This window comes from Armigeres subalbatus, chromosome 1 (assembly GCF_024139115.2).
Source record: "Armigeres subalbatus isolate Guangzhou_Male chromosome 1, GZ_Asu_2, whole genome shotgun sequence".
Classification (NCBI taxonomy): Eukaryota; Metazoa; Arthropoda; class Insecta; order Diptera; family Culicidae; genus Armigeres; species Armigeres subalbatus.
Window position 1 is genome coordinate 288,762,337 of NC_085139.1, and position 25,359 is coordinate 288,787,695.

At 40.8% G+C, this 25,359-nt stretch overlaps 1 protein-coding gene across 5 annotated transcripts in view; it reads right to left on the reverse strand.

The window, feature by feature from the left end:
* Nucleotides 1-2,241: 2,241 nt before the first annotated feature.
* LOC134215441 (paired box protein Pax-1) overlaps nt 2,242-25,359 on the reverse strand; it is a 168,488-nt gene continuing 145,370 nt past the window's right edge. For 4 of the 5 annotated variants that reach the window (XM_062694639.1, XM_062694645.1, XM_062694633.1 and 1 more), the window contains one exon: nt 2,242-5,656. In XM_062694639.1, coding sequence (XP_062550623.1) covers nt 4,791-5,656 — 866 coding nt within the window. In that variant the 3' untranslated portion in view covers nt 2,242-4,790. Of the gene's footprint in view, nt 5,657-5,925; nt 6,042-25,359 lie in introns of those variants that run through there. The other variant, XM_062694656.1, reaches the window with a different exon arrangement.

Genomic DNA, 25,359 nt, shown 5'->3' on the forward strand with positions numbered 1-25,359 from the left:
TGTGTGTTATATGATGAGATGATGAGACATCAGATGTCAAATGAAGACTATTATTAAATAATTTACTATTTTTCCTACAAGTATTTATTTTCTAGAAATTTTCCGGAATACTCATTCAGGAATTTTGGGGAATTGCCCTCCAAAAGATCAGGCCAGATCCTCTCGCACGAATTTGGTGGAATCCCTCTCCGAGAAATTAAGATGAATTCTCCCCAGCCCTTATGTGGCCGGCTGGGTACCCGGATACCTTTTCGGAATGCAATTCACGATATCTGAATGATTTTTCATAGCAAGACGTTGAAACTCTGTCCTGTCAGATCCACAATAATGACGATTAAAATCGATTGTAGGGGTTAACGGAAGTTTTGATCAAGGAGGGATTTTTAACCCTTTGGGTACCCAGCCAGCAGGGTACCCACGAAAATGAAACCACAGACAACTGAAACGCTTGTATCCTATGCAATTTTCCACCGATTTCAACAGTTTTGGGCTCCTTCTATCCCGAAATTTTATCTTTATCGTGCTGTTGTTGTGCTGGATCGGTCAAATCACGCTGATGTCCGGGAAATCCGTATTTCCAGGGACATGTCCTGATTCGGTAATACTGATCTTGGATTTCAGCATCGAACTTCATGAAATTTCCACAGCAGGTTGATGTTATGATTACATTGGGCCCATCAGACGTTTGAGCATTCGAATGGCCTTTTCAGAAATTGAGTGCTGTAGCCATGAGCGAGCAAAATCAATACAAGGACTCATTCATTTCGGATGGCCACTAAGTGATTCTTCGAAAGTTCTGGAACATCCGGAGAAATGGTCAGTTGAACAAGTTCGTCGTTTGAAGCTGCGATTTTTATAAATCGATTGTTGACGTAATGTGAGAGCAAAATCAATGCATAGAACATTCATTGACTCCGGATTATTGGCCCTCCAGAAGTTTCAGAACATCCGGAGGAGTGGAAAATTGTGAAATTCCGTCCTAGAAAACCACGACTTCAAAGATTTCTTATTGTAGCATTCCAATATTACTGCATGGGCAACAAATTGAACCCGAATAGGAATCAAGTGGTTCTAAGAAGTTCCGGAGCACTCGGAGTTGTGACCGAATCGGAAATCATCCTCATGTTGGCTGTGGGGTGGACGCATGATAAAAGCAAATCAGTTCTTTTCTGGACCGAAAATTTCGTATACGAAATGAGAGAGAGAGAGACAGATAGTAATCCGACGCAGGATGCCTTCATTGGGGGATGATCTGATTTGCCAATGTCCCCAAGTCAGCCATCTTGGATTTTTGTGTGGAATTTATGCTCGTTTGTTTACGTTTTGCATTGAAAATGAACATCCTCCCGAGCTGGTTATTCCTATCTACTGACGAAGTCGTTTAACCTATACTTTCGAAAGAGTCTTGATCCGACGAGTGAAGTTCTTCAAACAATCACAATCAGATTGGATGCAACGCTGGCGTCCCTTGTGTTTTTTATGGCAAACAATAGAGTGAGATTTACGGAAGCATCAGTTCTCGGCTGATGTTGGGTTAAGGCCCTTACGTAACGCAGCGGAACGGCAGAATTCGAATGTTAGTCTACGTATTTTCTGTCGAATGTTGCCGTTTCCACCGCTGTTCCGCTTTTGGGGCTTTAGTGATTGGAAAGACACATGATTATCTGTTCATTTCAATGCCACAAATTTTACAAAACAGACTAATTGTATCTGACAGATTGTTATCAGAAAAGAATAATCGTTAAGTGGATGCAACGTTGGCATCTGTTGGCATTTTCGGAAAAATCATTCAACGGATTGTGGTGGTTGTAAAGGCGCATTATGAACATTAAATCGGTCATATTCAGAACCATCAACATGAAGAAGAATTGGTTCGAGAGGATTTTTCTGTGAAGCGCCAATGATGAAAGTCATCCACCAAAGACATTAGCGAAATCCATTACGCACAAATACGTAGTCCTACGTCACCTCTGGGTACAACCCGATTGGGCTGCACCCAAAGCTGGATTTAGCCGGAAGGGGGCCCCGGGGCCGACAGTTTGTGGGGGGTTCAAAATGTACAATAAAGGTTAGTTTTGGTACATAATATTTCTAAGGGCCCGGGGCCACGATTTTTTTTTTGAAAAAATTAACTTTTGCATACTAAGACATTTTCAAAGTTTAAAGTTCATAAGTCCGAACATTATTTTTTTTTGTGTATTTCAAAACTTTAGACCTTAAAGTTTCATACATGTTTCTGCAATAATTAACAGATTTTTCATTAACTTTTCGTACTGATCAAAGATATTTAACTAATGACTTTTGAAAAATATGTGGCAACACTGGTGCAATATTTCCTCACAAAAAATAAAATGTTATTTCTGAATTCGTTTATTCCCATTCGATATATGATAAAAGGGGGGTAATATGCACCCCCGAGGCAAAACGACCCTAAGGTGATTTTTGCGGATATTCTGGCAGTTTTGCCAGAGGTAATCATTAACTCGAAAGGTTGATACGGTTGTGTGCGATTTCTTGTGGAAAGATGAGAAATACGGCATCTAGAGGAAAACCAATTTCGCATCGGGGTCGAAATTGTATTCTCTAGGTTGATGAATCCAGGAAGCGGAATGGCAGAATTTCTCAGGAATGAGGCAGAACCTCAATCTTGCTGTTCACACCATGGTGTGTCTCTCAAATATTTTGTTGCTCAGGACATACAAAAAAGCTAAAACAAAATTATTTCAATCCCTTCAAAACGGATGGGTCATATTTGCCCAACATTTTAGATTGGCAGTGTAAAATCCTCACTTTTTTTCAGCTAAATTATAGATCAGAATGTTGGCTTCCCATGAAAAATATCGGAGGTCGAATATGACTTTAACCTGAGGTCTCAGATATCCGCAAACTTTGAGAGATTTCATGTTTCAGAGATTGCAAATACATCTAAAATGTTTAAATTCTCAATCAAATCCAGCGCGCTAATGGCGGTTTATGTGGGTTTAAAAATGTGCCCTTTCCTGTACTTCGTTTAATCCTGTTCTAGCAGACCTGTCAAGTCGCAGCCAGCTGTACATGATGGATCGATTTTCAAACATTCGCTGGTCATTATTACCGTGCGGGAAAAGCTGAATGTACGCTAAACCAGTGATTAATTATCAAGAGTACGGGATGTTCAAAGTTCTCGAGATCAGCCCAAGGTATCTACCAGATCAACCAGAACTTTTGCAATGTCCTCATCATCGGGATATACATACCCAATATGGTTCCTTAAGCATATGTAAACTTAATTTCTATAGAATAAATGATTACGAAAGATTCACTTTATAAGGAGGTTCATTCGAATGTATTCAGCAATAGTGCTGTCAGGTGCTGTCTAATGAGCAGATTGAAGTCGCTCGAAGTTTATCCCATCCTACCCGTTCTTTTTTGTCAACAAATGAAAACAAACAGGATGGGAATAACTTAGAGCGACTTCAAGCTGCTCTTTGGACAGGACTAATATAATTTCATAAAGGTTCCCCCAAATATACACGATGCGTCAATCGCGACGCGATTGCATCGCTTGGCACCTGCGATTCTTTCACCGTCGGTATGGAAGCGTAAGTATATGGAAGATTGCCTGCAACGACCCAACGATATAATCGCGGCGTCTAGTTGTTGCCGTCGTGGCGATGAAAACGCCTAGGTCTTAAACTACTAATTATTTTCTTTAAAATTATACTAAAAAAATTAATTTAATTCGGTCGATAAAATCCTTAGATCTATCAAATTCCAAACATCGATGCAATTTAAAACTCCTGCGTTATTAAGCTTGATGGTAGAAAAAAAAGTTACATGTGACATAATTTGTTATAGAAAGAAATCCAGCAAACACCAGATCCCGCTCGTCACCGTGTCATGCAAATGCATGTCGAGAAATAAACAACTTTCGTTCCAATTTTAATCTAATTTGGGAAAATCCGCCATGTTTTAGGTCAATCGTGTCGGTGATATTTGGAGAAATATCTAGATTACACACACGGGCGATTTTCGAACAACAACAACAACGTTCAACTAGTTTTAGAAATAGCAAACATAAGTAAGCAGTGGAATTTCGTGATTCATTGATCTATTTTGGCAGATCTGCTAAATATGTTTAATTCAATGCTAATTTGAATAGTTTTAAGGAGTCACACAGTATGAGCTGGAGTTGGTCGGTGGGACAGAAATAGAATGATTTTGTGCAAATAAAATCCAGGGTGGAAATAGGTAAACAAATCTAAAAAGCAATCCTTGTTGCCATGGCGCATATTTAGAAAATTTTCCACATAGATTTTTATAATTATCAATCTAATTTTTATCACAATTCCAATGGCAAAGTTTCATAACGGCTTTACCAAACAATCACGGTGCACAGGTCATACTAATCGTAAAACTAAGTCAACTGAAACGAATTAACTGGTTCCTAATAGCTCATATTGCACTGGTTTTGAAGTTTTCCTCCCACTAAAGTTCCCCACAATTGCCTTCCCTAACATCCCCTCTCAGCTTCTAACCAGCTTGCATTTTTCTTTGCTCAAATCCCTCTCTTCAGTTCACTAAAACCGAAGACAAAAATAAAAACTATTAAAACACTTATCTACAAACTAATTGAACAGCATTTAGTTTCCCCTCCCCGCATTCACTCGCATTCCGCCGCATCGTAAAATTTGACCTAACACGAACATCCGTGGCCCCGCCCACCGCCCTTAGAACAGCACACTCTGAGCAAACAGCGAGGCCGACACCGGCGGTCTCGCACCACCAGTGCCACCGCCGCCGGCGGGATCCTATAAGCCGGATGCGCTCGCCAGTCCGCCGTGGTGCATACCGCCGCTCTGCAGATACATGTAGTAGTTGTACGAGTTGGGCGACTGGTGGTGGGCGCTGTCCTGCATCTGGTGCTGCATGTTGGCCGCGGCCATGTTCGGCACGACGGACCCGAGCGACGGTGGCGGGGGCGTCGTGTGGCACTGGGACGTTGGAACGTTGCCGCCGTTGCGTAGCGCCGCCACGGCCGCCTGGTGGTGCACGTTGGCCAGGATGTCGGTGACGGAGTGCGACGAGGGCCAACAGTGGTGGTGAGGTGATCGGATCGGGGTCACTCCCGAAGTCGGTGGCGACGGGCTTCCCCCGCCGCAGGACATTTCCGACTTGAGCGAGTTGGCCGTCGTGTAGGGGTACGAGGGGTAGATCGAGTTGTAGAGGTGGGGCGTGTGCGGGGTGTGACTGCCGGTGTGGTGGTGGGTGATGTTGCCGAGTTTGTTCCGCAGGATCCTCGAGATCGAACTAACGCTGGGTACGTTGTTTTTGTCGCAAACGCCGTCGGAGAGTAACCGGTCCCGGATTTCCCACGCGAAAATGCCGGGGTCTTTCTGCTTGAGCTCACGGATGTAGGTCACGACCTTGGGGGTGGTGACACGGGGCTTCGAGCCCCCGATGGCTCCCGGGAGGATCGAGCCGGTTTCGTGGTAGCGTGCTAGTATTTTGGAGACGCAACCGTGGCTGACGCGGAGCTGGCGGGAGATGTCGCACGGTCGAATGCCGAGCCGGGCCAGTTCGACGATTCGCATGCGGGTGCTGTTCGGGAGGGGTCGGCCGTTGACGAACACTCCTCCCAGTTGGTTCACTTCACCGTACTGTTGGGCTTGGTTTTCTGGAACGAAATGAGAAGAGATTTATAATTATTAGATGCTTTTAAAACTATGTAAATCTGAAATTGATAAATCAATAATGTTTTCGAAACTGGTTGAAAATGCAGTTGGGGTTGAGCTTAATTAAAGTCAAACAAAGTGAAAAATAAATCACCCTTCGCAGCGAACGAGTGGAGAACAGTCCTCCACAGAGCCTCAGCTCATTAGAATTCCACCGTTCGTCAAACACCGAAACACCAGAGCAAAAACATATTTGCATGCGCGCACGTACCTAAGCATTACGTTTCCCCGACTGCTTTTGGGTGTACGCAAACAAAATATTCTTTGCAAACGAATTGAAGCGGTTAAATATTTGCCTAAATTTTGATTCCGATGTTCTCGGCTTCGACTTCTGTTTACCGACAGACGGAGTGACATCCATTCATTCAATGTGCACACATACAAAATCGCAAATACTCGGAATCAGTATCAAACAACTTTTCGTGCTGAGTGAGCCTTGCTGACATCTGCGAATTCTCCTGAAAATTGATGCCCGGCTGTCAGCGAGCGAACGAAACACGACTTTGCGATGATTATTATGATGATGATGCTTTCGCTACGGCTCTCCCCTCAATATCACAATAATTCGCCCTTCGCTTCCGTCATTACTCAACAATTTTATGGAAATCTCGTTTTTCTGCTACCCCCCATTCCGCACACCGCACGTCTAACACGCACGCAGCCTGTATCATTCGTCCCCCTTTCCTGCTTTCACCGTTGTCGGTTCGATCCATTTTTTCCACCCTAATTCCCCGCGCTACAATCTTGAACACGACCAAAAAATAAAATACAAGGGCGCAGTTCGCCATTTTGTTCCCACTCCTAGTCGCCGCGGCATCAGTAGTAGGCCGTGGATCTGTGCTCCCTCAAAAAATTCCCATTTTCTTCCCCTTCACAAACAACGCACAACCGCCCGACGGAGTCTGAACGGTTCCAGCTTTTTAGCGATTCTCGTCAGGATATTTTTGCCGTCGGTTGTGGACGTGGTGCCCGTTGGGAGGTGGGGGTGAAAATCCAATCCAATCTAATACGTATACGACCCCCGTCGAACGAGCGCACCTTGGTTGGACCGATTTTTTTTCTTCTTCATTTTCCATCAGCGACTTCTTGCGAAATCCAATTTCCACACGAAATGAAATTTCACCCGCTCGCTCCATGAATCCTGCCGCGTGAAATATGGCGAAAATATTACGGTTTTGGAGTAAGACGGGTGCGAGTGTGTGCGTTGATGGATTCAATCTCAATTTTTATGATAATTTTAGAAGATTAAAAAAAGTAGGTAATTCGTTTTATGATTTGAGACTGATAATTTTTTTTTCAGAAAAAAGGCCATAAAGAACTTAAATGCATTGCAATTATAAATATTGAAGATGCCCATTTCAACATCGTCACTTTAAATCCTTTTCCACTCTGAAAGTGATCAAATCTAGATAAAGCAGCCATCGCTCTCCGCAATCGTGCTGCATGCAGCAGGGCCACTAAAAAGGCGGCAAACCATCGCGGCCGCCAGCGCAAACGGCCTGTACCGCCATAAATCAATTTCGGTAATGAAAGCCGTGCAAATTAAATGTGCGACGCATGTTTTAGCGCAACTCACATATGAAAACACACGTCGCGGCGCGTCGCGTCGCGTCCATCCGTCACGTTTGCCGGTTCCATCGTCATTTTCGAAAAACGACTCCATGTGCAAAACCCAAAACCCCTTTCCGAAGTGACGACGAATATTATTTAGCCCAGCAGAAATCCACAGAGGAGAATTTTCATCAAAGCAATCCAGCGCGCGCGGCGCGGGAGCACACACAGATCAAGGGAATGCGGTTTTCTTGCGTTTTTTTTCGGTGATGTTTCGCGACAACACTTTTCCCTCGCCGCCATCGTTGTTGTCATCGGCCGTTGAAGGCGATTTCCTCCGTTGTTGGATCGTTTTAGTGCAACGGGATTTAGCAATTCAGTGGACAAGCGACAATTAATGGCCTCCCGAGAGAAGCTTTCGCTGACTGTTAAACTGGATTGGTACAATGTTTTTGAATTTAGAATGCCTTTTGAGGTAGTATAACTCTGGCATAGGAAAATGTGCGATTCTGGTTTGGTAATTCTAAAAAAATCAAATGGATTTGCATTCAATGCTCTGGAGAAACTTAGAAAGAACTCCGAGGAGATTCTGAACAAAGACACCTTTCAAAAGATTTTAAAAGAAATAGTTCCAAACGAGCCCTCCTTGGGCCCTCCTTAGCGGTGCGGTAAGACGCGTGGCTACAAAGAAAGACTATGCTGAGGGTGGCTGGGTTCGATTCCCGGTGCCGGTCTAGGCAATTTTCGGATTGGAAATTGTCTCGACTGCCCTGGGCATAAAAGTATCATCGTGTTAGCCTCATGATATACGAATGCAAAAATGGTAACTTGGCTTAGAAACCTCGCAGTTAATAACTGTGGAAGTGCTTAATGAACACTAAGCTGCGAGGCGACTCTGTCCCAGTGTGGGAATGTAATGCCAAGAAGAAGAAGAAGAAGAAGAAGTTCCAAACGAATGACACAAGAGATTCTAAATGAAATATTAAAATAATTATATAGAAGATAATTCTAATTATTCACATGGATTGTGAATATTTTGCTAAAATAATTTTTAAGTAAGGGTAATGTGCCTGACGTCAACGAATGCCTGTTGTTTTTGGAGCAAGGCCGCAGCGGATAAATTGATAACGCCTGGGTTCAGGATAGGTACCACCTTGGTTTATTTCCTCCTGGTAGGGAAATATCCAATATCTAAACGGCTATTGAATCGTCAAATCCATGTTTTCGTTCGGTATAGAGCAGTATCAACGTCGATGTCGATGAGTCGAAGTACAGGACGATGTGGTGCCCAGCCCGTTTGTCGTCGGCCAGCAATTCACTTTTCTTAGTGATCCTTTTGTTTCCCACGACGATTGTCAGGCATTCCGGTCTACAATAATGTCGTTTTCGGTTATTGCTGGGTCGAACCTAGTTCTGCCCCGGATCCGCTCTAACAGCTGTCAAAACGTTCGGTTATTCGTTCAGGTTGGATCGCGATCCGCACCAGATCCGACCCAAAGCGAATGAGGTTCGCTCTGCCGATTTATCGAGATCGAACCTAGGTTCACCAATACACTCGAACACAAACTGTCAAACAGGTGTTTATGTTTACGCTAAAGGAAAATGAAAACATGAAAGACACGGAAGGGTGCGGATGGGTATTTGACTTTTAATCGTTTTTGTTTCATTTGTTGAATTTATCAATTTTGTTGCTGTCTTCCACGTAAAAATAGATTATTTTAGTTGTGTGTTGTCTTCAAGTTTCTCTGATGGTGAAATGGATTCAGATACCGACATATTTTTTGCTGATTACTTCAGACAGTAGCTCAGTTATAAACAAAATGAGGGTTAAAATTTTTGTTGAAAATGTGATTGATAAATGCAGTGACGAGAAGGTAGCTGTAGCTGCTATTTATTCACTATTACGTTGTGTATTCGATGATATGCTTTGGGTATAATTAGTACAATTGCTCTCTCAATGGGAAAATAGCGTGCCGGAGTATCGGAGTATTATTTATACCAAAATGTTCATACCATTATTTTTTTCGTTATTGCAGTTCTGTGAATAATTTGTTTAAGGTTACGGATTTGAAGAATATAAACATAATGTATTAACCCTGATATTAACCCTTTATAAGTCAGTGATTACTATATTGCCATCAACAAATGATACGTTTTTCTGATTATTTACAATGGTTTTATTAATTATTCGACTTGCAGAGGGTATACTTGCTACCTAGTAACACTCCAGATGATACATGGCCAGAAAACAAATTCAAATGTAAATTTAGGAACAGTTTTATACAAATTGAGCATAATTTCAGAGTGAAAGAAGGATTTTTAGTTGTAATTCGTTGAAAAATCGACAAAGACATATTTTACCCCGTTGATATTTATTATGTTGAATCTCCTGTTATGTGGTGGAAAATTATGTAGAGAAAAATTATTTGCCTTTCTTGTATATTTGGTTTTTAGAGTTTTGGCGAAATCGCGGTTTATCCCAAAGTGTCCCCTCTTGGGAGGAAAATGCCCTAAATGCTAGTCAACTTTTGTGCGATTTGATTGTTTGTTTTAAAATAAAAGGCCCAAATCTCAATAAATTTTCTATTGGATGTTTTACAAAGTGTTTCCATATTTTCTTGTTCTATTCCATTTGAATGGCATAATTGATCATTCAAATGTAACACAATCACTGTTACCCAGAACGCCACATAGAACCAGTATAACAGTTTATCGGGAAACACGGATTAGCATAATTACCGGAAATGTTCCAGAGCGCCAAAATTCCTTCACGGCAATCCACATTGCCATCGCCATTCATCATAAGCTTCTAATCACGTACATTTATTGATGGATTAATTGTCATTTTTAAGATAAATAATTAACAAAAGAAAAATCTAACTTCCCCATTTAATTTATATAATAAGAAACAAAATAACACTAATAACAAAATTAAAAAGATAAAATCTGTATGAAATCTAATAAAATATTTATATTTCTGCCAGCTGATAAAAGTGCGAAATGAAAACAAAACAGATGATAGGGCTTGAGTTCTCACTAACACCATCGTACTGACTCGATCCCGATTCGTTTTTCGTTCGGTTATTCAGAGTCGAGGTCGGACCTGACCCAGGTTTAAAACCGAAAACGACATTAGAATGTAACCTTCGGACTGTGCTAAACAGATATTATCAAATCTCGCTAGTTTTTTCGTCATTTCGCTTGTGGTGAAGAAGTTTGATAATCTCCAGTTTTTCAGCCATCGTGCGGACATTCCAAATTAGATATTTTGGTGGTGAGCATTGATATTAAGGGGACAGCTTCATCATCGACATAATGTTTTTTTTTTTGCATCTCCGTAAACGAGTGCAGTGCATATTGACGTGGGCTAGATTACGAACAATTTGAACCCAAAAGATTAATCGGACTCGACAACCTCAGATATGGAAGGCTAAAGTCGTTGGATAGATATCCTAAGATCCGATGCTTCAGTCTCACATCCACCAAAAAAAAATCGACGAGTTTGTGTTTAAAGGATACTGCTATCCCTTGCTATAAAGCAAGTGTTGAGAAATCGAACAACATCGAAATCAAATGATTCTGGAAAATACTCGTGTTCTTAAAAATAACCCGTAAATGGCGTCTGTACCATTTCCGTGAGCAAGAAATAGCTGAGACGGGAGATATTGAAGAAATGTTTCTCCGAACCTTGATCAGACCCCAGCATAGCCATTCGCCACTTTTTTTGGAGATAGAATCCAAAAGTTCTCCCATCGAAGATAGAATCCAGAAGTTTTCCACATTCCCCTGATTATCCCCATAAGTTTGCGATTGTATAAAAGCCAACTTTCTTGAAGACTTGAAGACAGGACTCTGACGTAGTCAAGTGCTTTCCATCCAGACGTACTCAGAACGCTTTTTTTCCCCGACGGAAGACGTGGGAGCCAAGAGATCGAGGCGCAAAGTGTCAACCATGCAGTTCAGATGTCCTTCCGTTAAAAAGCATTCTTGGGCACTCCGTAAGTCTCTTAAAGTTCCTTCCCTCCTCAGGCCGCTTTTCGGCACCACGACGAATCCAACCAAGTTCCAACGGAACAGCGTCCCAGGCCTCCCAGGCACGCCCAGCTGGGTTGTAAGTCCTGCATCTTCCAACATCTGCATCCAGCTCCTTCTGTCGACTCTATCACCCAAATCTGAATATGAAAGAATCTCCCATTGGTAGCAGCACTCCTCCAGACACATCCGGGGGTCAGTTGGTCTACACTTTCCATTCTCAAGTGGAAAGCGTTTGCAGACTTATTCGGGAGCAACCTCTTCCAGGTTACGCTCACCGTCCATGCCTCGCCAAGATGGCCGACTGGGAGGCATATGACCACCACCTTCGATGAGAATTTGAACTAAACTTCACCAAAATCGTCCTTGAGGCCGCCCTTGATTACATCGTGCAAACCGGCCAGGACGAAAGACTTTTCGCCAGCGGTCATACGATACGCATCGTGTGGTTTCTAGCAAAAAGGAAGGTTCATCAATCGCTACGGAGAACTGGCTTCAAAGAAAAGCACTACGAATGCAGGTCAGTAATACTTGAAGCCAAGAGGAAACAGTGAGATGATATCTTTTTACGGTCAATCCGGTTCAGTCCGGCTGTAGAACTCTGGGAGAAAGTCAACACACTTTGTGCTAAGCAAAGATCTTTTGCCATCCTCCTCGATACACATGGTCGTACCGCGACCAATCCCCCAAAATAACCGACACGCGTGGGGAGTACTTTGCCGGGCTAGTGTCGGTAAACGACTACTCCACCGAGTTCCAGCGGACATTCACTGGTAGCACTTCGTCAACCTTTCAGCTCCTCCCAGGTTTACACAATCTACCGTTTTCTGCTGCCGAGTTGTCGTTCACTCTCTCCAACAGCAACGGAAAGACCTCCGCTTCCAACGGGATTGGGTACCTTATGATCAAAAACCTCCAGCCTTTCGCCAAACTCCGGTTTCGAGATTCGGTCGACAAAATTTGGTCCAAACTATCTCGGATGCAAAACCACATCATATCAATCAACCATGTGTAGGTTACATGTTATGGAACGGCGTATTATCATGTCTACCCAAGGTAGTAGTATGTCATTCGAATGGCATGGCAGTCGTGGAAGCGAGCCTTTTCGCTGGATTTACCTCCTCTACAATGCTATTTGGCTGTCGTTGGGTTTTCAATTCAAAAGCTGGTGCCGGTGCTCCTCCTCAAGGCCATCGTGGAGGTAGGCCTTTTTCACATCAAATTGATTCACGACCATTTTCTTCTTTGCTTCTCATAACTGGTGCGAATACTTCTTCATGGTCGCATCGGTATCGTCAGTGGCGCCGGGAGTGGGTGGGACAAGTAGGACATGTCCTACGCATGAATTTTTCTGGGTGGGACAGTCAAAGCATTGTCCTACCCATGATTATGGTAAGATGAATTTTGGTACATAGGTTGGCTAGCAGGAATATGTGTATTAGCAAATGGTGATTTCAAAGTTAATCAGAGTAATAATCATAAAGATTTCTGGGATCAAGAATGTTTTCGCTCTTTTAGTAACACAGGCTCGATCATTTTGTAGTATGTCAATAACTAACCCCAGAGGCTACATTTTAAAATATGCTGTATGGTGGTAGTCCAGTGTGAAGGTTTTTCTACAACGCCGCAGAACATACCGGTGTTTGAAGTGACAAACTCAATGTCTCTTTGAAAAATCGCTTGAATAAAGTTAAAAAAAAAACTCTGTTTGATTTCCATTAAAAACGGAGCTAAAGCGCTAGTTGCTGTAACTTCTACTAAATGAGAACAATATTTTAATCATTTAGTCTAAGTTATTACAACTAGCGCAATAAATTCGTTATAAATGACATTCAAACAACCAACTTTTAGGCAAAGTTGTAGCAAAACCAAAGAAGTCCACAATGAAACACATTTTAAAATTTAGCTTAACTTGACTTCTGCTGAAATCTTGTAACGATATTCAATAATCGTAAGAATTCCTGTATGTCATGCTTTTTGGAAAAGCAATGTTTGAAAAATTGAAACATTAACTCTCGAATTATGTGAGTAGTTTCCGCAAGAACTTTACAAGTCCTGATTTAATGTTTTATAATGCCACTGCAACCATAACTTTCCCACATTGAAATGGATTTAATATCAACATGGGAAGATTATGCTTTCAATGACAGTATAGGTAGAATGTGCATAGATTTTTTAACACTAGAACGATTGCCCAAATGGGAGACAAGCTCGGTGGTCTAGTTGGGCCTATAAGCAGCAGGTCGTGGGCTCGATCGCAGGCTCGTCCCTGTCCTTTCTGTATGCCTTAGTTTTTTTTATGTTTGTCGTATTCTACCAAAACGATTTCTACTGTTATGCCTTCCACACTACCAGTTTTAAAGCCTCTAACGGATTCTAGCGAAGCTGCTAATCTCATACAACAATTTACGCTTGTAACACCTACGAATTTATGCGAATCGATTAAGGACATAGTTGGAAGAGTACCAAGATGGCAGTCAATATGGCACCGGACCTTCCACGGGTCACCCCACACCTCCCGCACTCCTCTCCCCCCAACATTCGAATGCATCGAACAGCATCGAACAAAACTTTAATATTCAGATTACTAACCTGTTCACAGTATATTTATGTACTTCCCGTGATAACTAACATGTTTCTTCAAAGAGTCCTACGCATTTCGGCTCGATATATGGCATAAACCAGCAGTTTCGTGCCAATTTAACAGCCGTCCGCGGTTTGGTGGGTTTATCACTGCACTCCACTTCTTCTCAAAGGGCATTGGAAAAATCAATTTTTTACACACTTCTCCGCACACGAGCAGCCCGAAATGTTGATGGAAGGCAAATTAAACTTCACTTTTTGGATTAAGTCACTTGTTTGAAACGAAAACTTAATATAAACTGCAATTTTTGCCCGAAGAAAACGATAAAAAACTGATCGCCGAGTGAATGTAAACACCGGTACCGATAGCAGCAAACTAATAAACAGGGTGGTTCAAAACTGATTTTGCTCCGCCACGCTCAGTCGATTATGTTTCATATTTTGGGTGTCGTTCGCTGGTTTCGGTCGGTTTGAATAGGGGCTTACCGTGCACAGGTCGTTTCAGGTTTGTATGGCAGTTGATATGGCGAGGTTGAATTTTACATTATTCTGATTGTGGCACTCCGTGATTGGACGCTGGCGAGGGGAAGACCATTAGACTGGATGAAATTCAAGAGCTTTAACTCCTTAGACAATGCATATTGAATGGACGTTCCAATAGTTGGGAGTCGATTTTAATCGAGGTTGCAAATCTTTAGCATAATAATAAAACCCCAAATACAATGTCGGCGGAACGGAAACGACAAATTTGACAGTTAGCTCATATATTTTCCGTTAAGTTTGCCGTTTCCGTTCCGCTGACATTGTGTTTGTGTAATTGTGTAATTCAACAAAATAGCCACATTTTTTTCTGTGATATCTATCGCACCAGGAGCAGATACTTCATAGAAAAAGCGTGACATGGGGGTGAGCGGAGTATAAAATGCTATTTCAACGGATCTTTCCTAGTTCAGTGAAGTCTCTGGAATGTTGCTTTCAGCTATGTGTGTTCTCTTTTCGCCAGCGTTTGGAGGGCAAGCGCTGTAGCCAGTGTAATGAAAGATTTAGTTTCCCATAATAGTTTTCATACAAACTTGAACCGGCTTGTTCTCAATCAGTTTTTGTTCAAATCGGCTCTTGGAGGACACTCGGAGCATGGGACGGAATCAAGTGAGCGTGGTGGAGCTGGGTCGTTTTTTGAACCACCCTACTAACATTCTTTGTTTTTTCATAAATACGACACTAATACTACTACAGTATATGACAATTTGTATTGTACCAATACTTTCAAAGCTTTGTTTTGGTACTCAACCCACCTTCACCTTAATGCTAATGTTAATACCAGAACTTTTGCCCGAATCGGCCTTTTCTATTTGTCCTACCCACGACTCGGAACGTGGATGCGCCTCTGGGTATCGTTGACTGTTTCCCTGAACAACGGGCCATGTCTTTAAACGAATGATCTGTCCAGCTGCGCCTTGCTTGATTCTATACACCCATTTACAACCAACAGCTTTGCGATCTGTAGGAAGATCAACAAGTGGGTATCAGGGATTCGATTGTTTTGTTTTGATGATACCAGAACAAGCGTTTCTTGAGCTAAGCGTGAATCTGTTTTCATTGTTTGGTGGTGACATGAAACGGCCAGCATATGGAAGAAAACAAACAAATCATTTTTCCAAAGCAATCGAAGTGAGCGAAAAATGCTTATCACTTTCCAGATTGTTTTACTTTCCCGAAGCATTTTCATCCGAAAGTTTTCATGAGGGAGCTTCCAATGCTCCTGAGATTAAGTGAGCATTACGAACCCTAGTGGCAATATTCCTGTTGCTCAACACCTGTACCCGAGGTGTACGTGGAGTTTGTTTGAGGATGCAATTTATCTACGACTTCGTCAGATTTCTTGCTCTTGCTTAATAAAACCACAGACAAACAGACGTAACACTTCCCATTTCAACATCGTTCACGTGTTCAACGGTTGATTTGAAATACATCTGTGCTACGCGATTGTGCCAAGAGAGGCGCTAGTGTTCAATCGCTTTGACATTTGATTAGTGTATATGCTGCTGAATGTTTTCTGTGTTGATGACGATGATGATGATGATTGATATAGATGTATGCGTTAGGAGCAAACGTCAAATGGGAAATAATCATGGCCGACTCTGTGTCTCGCGATTCTGATAACAGATGGCAGTAGTGTTTTCTGAAAAGCGAATGACGATATTTTTTCGAACAGTTTGTATGAAGAGTTACGTCTGTTTGTCTGTGATAAAACCTAGTTGTACTACATTTGGTCATTTAGGCGGTTTAGTTCTCGATTAAACGACCGGTTAAGAAGCTATCGCTCCTACCCACAACTTTTTAGACAGCTTCGCTTTGAACAGCATACTCATCAACGTTTGTCCGATTAGCTTTTTCTGCTAGTCCATTTTGGTCTGGCGAGTAAACATTGGCTCTTTGCTCCATGTAGTCCTGAAAATAAACATCCGTTAACCCTTTGCCATTATCCGTCCGTAGGGTTTTGAGTTTTCGACCAGCTTGTCATTTCGCCATTGCATGAAACTCCTTAAAACGGTCCAACACTTTCTCGGCCAATTTAGCTTACAAAAATATACGAACATTCGCCTGGATTATATTGATAAAAGAGATGCAGTAACGACTATCACTGAATTAGGATTCTTCCATTGGACCAGCAATATCAGAACATACGACTTCCAGTGGTTCTTGTACTCTCGATTCAGTTTTGCTGAAAGGGATGTGTGCTTGTTTCCCATCGGGCAAATACGGCAACCACGATAAATTCCTCCACTGATGTGAACACCATTCAACGTTGAATATTCTCATTCACGCCACTGACATCGAGGTGCCCCAAACAAGGATGTTATCGATCATTTAGTAATCTGCGTTCGATCACTTAGTAGTTTGTCAATAACTCATTCCAGACGCTGAATTTCAAAATGTGTTGTATGGTGGACTTCTAGTACGAAGGTTTTTCCACAACTCTGCCTAACAGGTCGATGTTTGAATTTAATAGCGCTAGTAGCACTAACTTATACTAAATGATACCAACATTTCAATAATTTAGTATAAGTTACTGATACTGGATCTATAGCTCCGTTATAAGTGAACACAACGAACTGTTAGGCACAGTTGTAGATAAACCTTCGCACTAGAAGTCCTCCATACAACACATATTGAAATTTAGCCTCTGGAACGAGTTTTGACAAACTACTAAGTGATCGAACGCAGATTACTAAACAATCGATAACATCCTTGGCCCCAAATGCTAATGTCAAACTTCAATAGATGCTTTCGATAAACTCAACATAGCTATTCCACGTGCTTGACTTGATCCAGATTGATAAACATAGTTTTCGATAATGCCTATTGCCACTTCCATCCGCATCCGTTACTTTACAGCCGATCGGACTAAATAGAACGCTATAATCAGGATTTTCGGTTTTCAGTCACATGAAAATGTTGATAATTTTAAATCATTGCCAACGTTTCGAGTCGAATCAAGACGGGTTGATTAATTACGAGCCCTGATAAAGATCCAAACTTTTGGATCGAAACGTTGGTAATGTTTTAAAATTATCAACAATTTCATGTGACTGAAATCCTAAAATCCAGATTATTAGCAACAAATGCAGTTGAAATCCTTGAAAATTTGAAACGCTACAGCTTTCTACAATTTACAACACTGGCAATAGATTTATTGAAAGTTCTGGAATCTAAGAGCCGATGCCCACGAAGCGTTTTTCAACGCTGCGTGCACGTGGCGTTGAAATAACGCAGGCGTGCATCCGCGCGGTGATGCTGCGTTACCGCTTTTTCCCGATGCACATCTGCGTCCTTTTAACGCCGTGTGCACGCAGCGTTGAAAAGACGCTACGTGGACATCGGGCAAATATTATATATTAACAATATAGTCCACTCTTGCAAAAAACAGGCGAACAGGACTCCAGCGCTACAGCGGATGGCGGTCGAACTATGTTATCACAGCAATGCGTGGCGTCATATCGTTGCCTTCATATCGCCGCATTGAGGCGCTCCATCGCTTCCATATCAACGCGTAGAAGCTCGTCGTTGCTGCCAAAACAATAGAAGCAAATTTTAAACATCATATCCAAGATGAATACACAGCTAGGTGTTTCAATGTGCTCAACTTATGGACGAGAAGAAGGCGGGGGTGAAAAATTCATTTCCGGTGCAAAACATAAACAAACCGGCGGGCTCTCCAATACTAAAATCCAAGATGGCTGAATCGTGAATTTGGCAGATTGGAACACCTAGTGGTGTATTCATCTTGGACATATCTTTTCGATTGGAACAGCAAAATGCTGCCTTCCTGGCAATTGATTTGCCATTCACAAATAAAAATCAAATATGTTGATGAAATTGCAAATTTTAACGCAGAGCCAATATATTGATTAGAACATGTGAACAACTAGTGCTACTGGTGGCTAGTTAAAAAAAACTAAAGCTTTCCTTATTACCTTTCCCGGTTCATGTTTCTATTTTTAACATTTTTCTTTTCAAAAACCTCGAGCCATCCCGTGTAATCCGGCCCCTTTCTCCAACAAAAAAGATGGATCCTACGGAATAAGCAATTGAAGATTTTGCCAGCTCATGGAGAAACTACTCAAAGCATTGTACTTGCAAACAAAATTTTAGTTGAATATTTTCAAATACTTCATCTGTCCATGAAGAAGCCCCCTGTCTCTCTACCCACCATTCCATTTTTCTTCCAAATAAAAAAAAAATCAAAATCGTAAAGAATAGTTTTAGCTTTCAAATTTCATTAGGTATTTAATCGTTATGTACACTCCCAAGACGGAGTGGTGCTTGTTCAGTCCTTCAACGATAGCCAATCCTTTCCAACTGTGTACAGCAGGATGATAGTCTATTTCGAAACTCATGACTTCGAAGGTTGCGCATCACATCGAAGATTGGACCACAACTTCGGACTCCTGGAAAGCCCAGTTGTCTGTAAAATAAAATATAAATTGAGTGCATAGAAAACCAAAATTAGCAATTACGGTCTGACTTAAAATTTCGGTTCTCCGTCGCGGATGTTGCTAATCCCTTTACTGTTATTAGGAATCTTGACGCTTGACCTGCACTCATCATTAGTTGTGAACTGCGAAATGAGAAGCAAACTCGATTGGACAGCCTATCATCTGAATCGGTGGTTGGTGCAGAGATCCACTCTGTAGGCTGTTCGTTCCTTGTAGATGGCATCCCGCACCAAACCGATTTACGTAAAGCTAGAAATAAAAAAGTCATGCAAATGAAATATTCATTAAAAGTCTACCAAATACTTTATTTGAGTAAAATACATCTTGAACCATTATTTGACAAATATTTAGGAGTACTTACTAGAAAGGTTCGATGATATCGGCGGCGGCGCTTTCACTCAATTTAGTTAGTTCGAGTTCTGTCAACATGTTTCTTGTTGACTCTGTCGGACAGTTAAAAGTCGAAGTTACTTTGATCGTTTTTACTAAAACAGTTAGACTTCCAATCACCAGTTGGCGTTGCTCTACACAAAAGCAGTTCGCCAGTGGCTTGTATGGGATAATCAAGAGTGGACTATCTTGTACTTTAAAATCTTTGCATCGGGCCTAATGGACGTCGTGTACAGGAATACGCTTTTCTACATTATGACGAGTGGGGTACAGAATAGCTGATCCACACCGTTCCGTTCCTTTTGTGGACGTCACTTCTTCTAGCAATTATGTTTGAACATTTTGTCATGTATCTTGCCGTATCAGCTTGATCCGTTGTAAAGAGTGTCACACATTAAATTGTACCACGGAAAGAAAAAAACACTTTAGATAATAACTCATTGGGTATTTTCTTTTGAGAATTTCGGTAAAGGTAATTTAAAGTGTTTTGTTTACACTGTGTTTGAATCGATGTCAGTTTTTCGAAATTTTGGTGGCGGTTTAAAAAAACTGCAATTCGGAATCGTGCAGTCAATGGTGAGTCGTGTTATTAAACGTTACAACGAAACTTTGAGCATCGATTGGAAGTAGAAATGCGGTCGAAGTTGATGTTCTATTAGTGATCAGGATCATAAGCGTGTCGCGAAAGTGTTCGAGCGGAATGCCAATTCTTTGGTCAGGGATGTGACGAAAAGGTGGATCTGTCCAAGTCTTTCGTTCAGAGAGCCGAGGACCGAGAGGGACTACATTACATACGTACAAAGTGCAGAAGGCTCTAAATCGTGACGAACGTCAGGTTGATGTCGGAAGCGCATTTTGGACACGACATTGTGCTGTTGTTTTCGCTATATCATGACCTGGCTTGAAAACCAACTTGTTCACGTAAGCTCTGTTCCACTTCTTAGTCCTGTTGACCTTACCAGGAAATTGTTTTAAGAATACGACGAATTCAATCTAAAATTCTTCGATTTTGTTTAACTTGAGGAACTATATTTACGTTTCCCGTAAAATCAAACGCACCACCGGAACCAGACGAAACCAAAACAATGTTCGGTTGCAGAAATTTTTTCCTGTTTTGTTGTAGTTGTCATATTCTGCGAAGAGCAACAGCTGCGATCTAGGTTGCGATCTGGCTGCGATGAAGTGAGTTATGAGAATTCACCTGTCATAAGACGAGTTTATACAATCCCATTGAATTCCACCACTTAATTGTATCTTGACAGATACGTATTTCGACCTCAACAGTAAGGCCGTCTTCAGTGTCTCGTACTTGACTCGTACTCGTACTCGTACTTGAGAATTGTTTAGACAACAATTTTGACAAAACATAGTTTTAATCAATAAATAATATGAGGATTTAATTTTTTTTATTGGAATTCTTGTCATCGTTAACGAGACGTGCAATGCGCGAAAAATCTATGCAAAGGGATTTCATCGTAAAATTTTACTGTTCAATAATAATTATTATTGTTAATAACAATTATTATTATTCAATGAATTGTCAAGTTGCATGGTCGCAACGCACTGTTGTGTGCAAAAATAAGTTAATAATTCTGATAGCGTATTCAGATTAGCTGTTTTACGTTTCAAAGTGGTGAAATAAAATAAAATATATGCGCATTGACACCAAGTTACTCTTCATCATATAATAAATGGCGTAATATGGATTGGCTATAACGTACGGTCAAAAATAAATCCATAAATCTGGTCACAATCCAAATAAATGTGGGTTTTATTTTTTTTGCCATTCGATATCTTATAGTACCAGTGGAATTGAGAGCAAACGTTTCTTTCGTTTTTCTCTCTATTTCTTTGCCAAAGAATCGACGTTGATTGATTTTACAGTTTTATAACATTCCGGTTGAAATGGAGAACTTTTGATGTTAATTAAAGAACAAGAGATAATCAACATTCAAATGGGAAAAAATACTTTGACAATTTCACTTCTATTTTTAAGAAAACGGAGCACTTTTCGATCGGAAAGTGCAAAACTTTCTCTAAAACCATGTTTGTTTTTTGTGTGTAGGGATTATATTTATATTTGATTACCTGCGGCATGCATGATTCTAAAAATCGAAATCCGTCGAGCTCGAATTTTCAAAGATTTTTTAGTTCAAAATCGCGAGATGGTTGAAGAAAAAAAAAAGGAAATATTGCATTCAATGCAAAATTATCGATAAAATAAAATGTCAATGTGTGATTAGTACTGCAATGGTTTTGCAAAACATGTACGTTGAACAATGCCAATGTCTGATTACTTCTATATGGACGAACTTGTTCCTTTGGAGTAATATATATTGTTCGCGTAGTTTATAGTTTTCGCAATTCGCTTGTGCTATTGTTATGTGTCCACTTTTTAAACCCAGATTTTAAAACAAGTTTTTGTGTGTTACTTTGGGACGAAGCCTCATTGTCGCATCATGGATGACGAGACTAACGTCGAGGAGTAATGAACTTCAATCACAGAAAAAAATGGAGGTCCTCCTTGGCTTAGCGGTAGTACACGCGGCTACAAAGTGAGACCATGCTGAGGGTCTCACTTTGTGGGGCTAAAGCCCCCCTAGCCCCCCTGTAGTTACGCCAATGATAAGGGAGTTGTAAAGAAAAAGAAATCCCTCAAAAAAAAATCAAACCTAAAAATCAAATCCCTTAAACCGGGACTGTAAACGGGAGGTCTATCTCAAGAAGTGACTACAGAAGCGTTTACTTTCTCTGTTGAAGCAACACGAGATTCTTACAATTTTCTGGCCGAAACTAGCTTCTAGCCACAATTTAAAATGTTGTCCAGGAGTGGTTCGAAGCCAACGGGGTCATGTTTGTACCCAAGGATATGACCCCTCCAAAGCACTGGAACTAAGGCCCATCGAAAAACATTGGGCTATTGTGAAGCAGGCACTACGAAAGCATCCCCAGGAGGTCAAATCTCAGTAAAACATGAAGAAAAAGTTGGTTTTCGTACAGAAGAAGCTGCAGCTAGATGTTGTACAGAATCTAATGAGTGGAATCGATCGTAAGGTTACGGTATTGAAGTTAAATGAAAAACATATACCAAAAGCTTACTAAAGCTTACAAAGCCATTCGATATGGGACTTCCTTCATTGAATATTGGCAAAACAGTACAAAATGCGTCTGCTTTCCGATTCTCTTGATAATCTGGGCAGAGCTTTGCAGTATGCCTGAATTATAGAACACATCTAGGTCTTTTGGATTGAACACGTTTTTCATACTTTGTGTTTGTGCTTGCGTGGTACATAGACAGATTCCTCCAGCACTCAACGTGATTATTCCTTCTGACACCAACTCTTCATGCAGAAAATAGTTTAAATCTAATCTCCGGTTATCGCCGGTCTTCCGCCGGATTTCAGAATTTGACGATTTTACGCGTCCTATGAGATGTCCAACGGTTATTCCCACTGTTATTGATTTAACAAACAGGTTATGACCTGTATAGGAATAATGTATGTAAAAGTTTTTTTTCGTGAAAATTTAGAAGAATTTCAACAGGAAATGTTTGTGCAGCAGATAGACATGCATGTTCTTTCTCAGCGGTGGTTTCAGCAAACAAATCTTCTTAACACATCCTTAAAGTGAAACTGTCCAGAATCAAAATTAATTCAAGAGAAAATTTTCAAAACGACTTATCTGCTTTTGCAAACAAAGATTCAAACCACGATTAGACGAATCTGATAGCTCTCACACGCAAACCAACACCATCAATAGGTAGGTGAAGGTTTCCGCTACCTGTTGATGGTGTTGGTTTGCGTGGGAGAGCTGTCAGATTCGTCTAATCGTCGTTTGAATATTTGTATACAAAAGCAGATAAGTCGTTTTGAAAATTTTGTCTTGAATTATACCTCGCGTTTTCAGAGGCACCAACAACAAGCAACGAAAAACTGTCATCTTTTTATTTTGGCTTTGCTGCGACGCAGCAAGCGTAGAATAAAAGGATAACTGCTGCTAGTTGCTCCAGTATTGATGGTGTTGCACTTAGGGCTTCCATTCCCGGAAACGATTTCCCGGGAAATCATATTTCCCGGGATTCCTGATTCCCGGAATTTGTGTATCAGTTTCCCGAATTTCCCGGGAAATGAACATACTAAAATATTTCGTAATAATAGTCTTATTTTTTTAAATTTGATGATAACGGTTTTTGGGTTATCAATTACATTTCTTTACTAGCATCATCTCACTATTTGTTTTCCTTTTGAAGTTTATGAATTTAAGTCATACTGAAAATGCTATAGAATCATACGATGCATTCCAACACGTGTTGAAGAGAGACAAAGAACCAGTTTATATCTATCGTTCGTTATTTCAGTAGGTCCAAACGTCGGTAAGCGTTGTGAAGTCGAATTAAAAATTTAGTGTCTGTGGTGAAACAGCAGAGTTACTAATGTTCGCAGATATTCAGGCAATAGCAGTGACCTCTTTGGTAGGTTTGTCCTATTATTGTTAATGGTATTTTAAGACCTCCAATCCTTTTTAAGTCAATTCCCGAACAGACTCATATTCCGAAGACTCGTTTGTATTTTGAGATATTTCTGAAAAATTTCATTTGAATATTTTATAATATTGGTGGGCTAACAGATCTTGATGGAAAAACAGATTTTAGGTTTTTAGTATGCGATCATTACAACTGTCTTACAACAAATACTCGCAAAACTTTTGCAATTTGATGCGTTTCAGGTGCTGTTCGGCATTTCAAGCAAAGGAAGAATTCTCATTTCAAATATTTCATTCATCTGCTTTAAATACATTCAAAGACACTGCAGATCTTACTTTTGAGCCAGAGCAGATGCTGATACCTATGACATGGCGAACGTTTTGTAGAAGGAGTTAACGCTTTTCAAACTGAACAAAAACTTTCTCAGGCTTTCAACAACTTTTTCATCATTTGAGGACAAAATAGCAAGAATCACTGATGTAGAATGTTGTGTGGCGTTGGACAGGCCTATAAACATGAACAAGTCTAATATACTGTTATTCAGTCACATGACAGATCGTAGCAGCCATCGCATGCAAGAGACACATTCGCGGTCAGTCAATTCTTCCTTCATCACGAGGTCAGTCGCGAGTGCAAGCAATGTAAACATGATGGGTGATTCGTATGTGCGATGTTGAATTGCACATTTGGCGATCCTGCCAGGAGTGTGTGCTGGCGTTGCTTGTGGAATCACCCATCATGTTGTGTAAAGATGTGTGTATAACAGTTTTAAACGAACTTCACGGGAAGCCGAAAATAGGTTGGAGCGGCGAAGCTTTTTTTGCATAGGTAAGGAGTAATGGTTATATTTGTGTGGATGCCGCTCTCGGGCTGGGAGCCGCGGACTCGAGAGATTCTTATTTTCAAAATGTTTTGCTACAGACCCGCAACTCTCCTGTCAGTGCACACATTGCGATTTTTTCACGTGGAATTGTCCTTGTGTTGTTTTTAATAAGTTACAACTATTTCTTCGATTTGCCGCATTGCATAAGTGATTGCGTCGAATTCATACCGTTCACTTGTTGAGTTTTGTTGGAAGTTAGCTATAAGATATTTTATGAGTCGTATAGCGGCAGCCCGATTATTTACATTTAAGGTTTTGTTTTGATATGATTTTGCTTGAACATTCCGGTAGATCCGAATACAAAATGATGTTTGTTACGTTTTGCTTTTTATTAATGTTTTCTTAAGCATTTCATGCCTAGAATGTAATGACATGAATAATCTAGCAGCAAACAGGCAAGACTGACATTTCTAACAGAAAATAAAGAAATGCTTTGTAAACAATGATAATGATAAAAACCTCGATAGTATGAGTTTATTTTCACGTGTACTCTCTCAACTGCGCTCAGAATGCACACATCTATGCGAAGAATACTTTTTTACAGCTTATTATGGAGATTTTCGGACAATGATTTTTTGATGTTTTGATTTTATCCACCGACCCTGCCTTTGGGTGCTGTTCTTGGACATTTGAAAAACATCGGATGCTTGGTACGTTTATGTGCTGGCATTTTATGGTTCATACTCTTTGATTGGTATGTAAAACAGAGTAACTTTCGTAAGG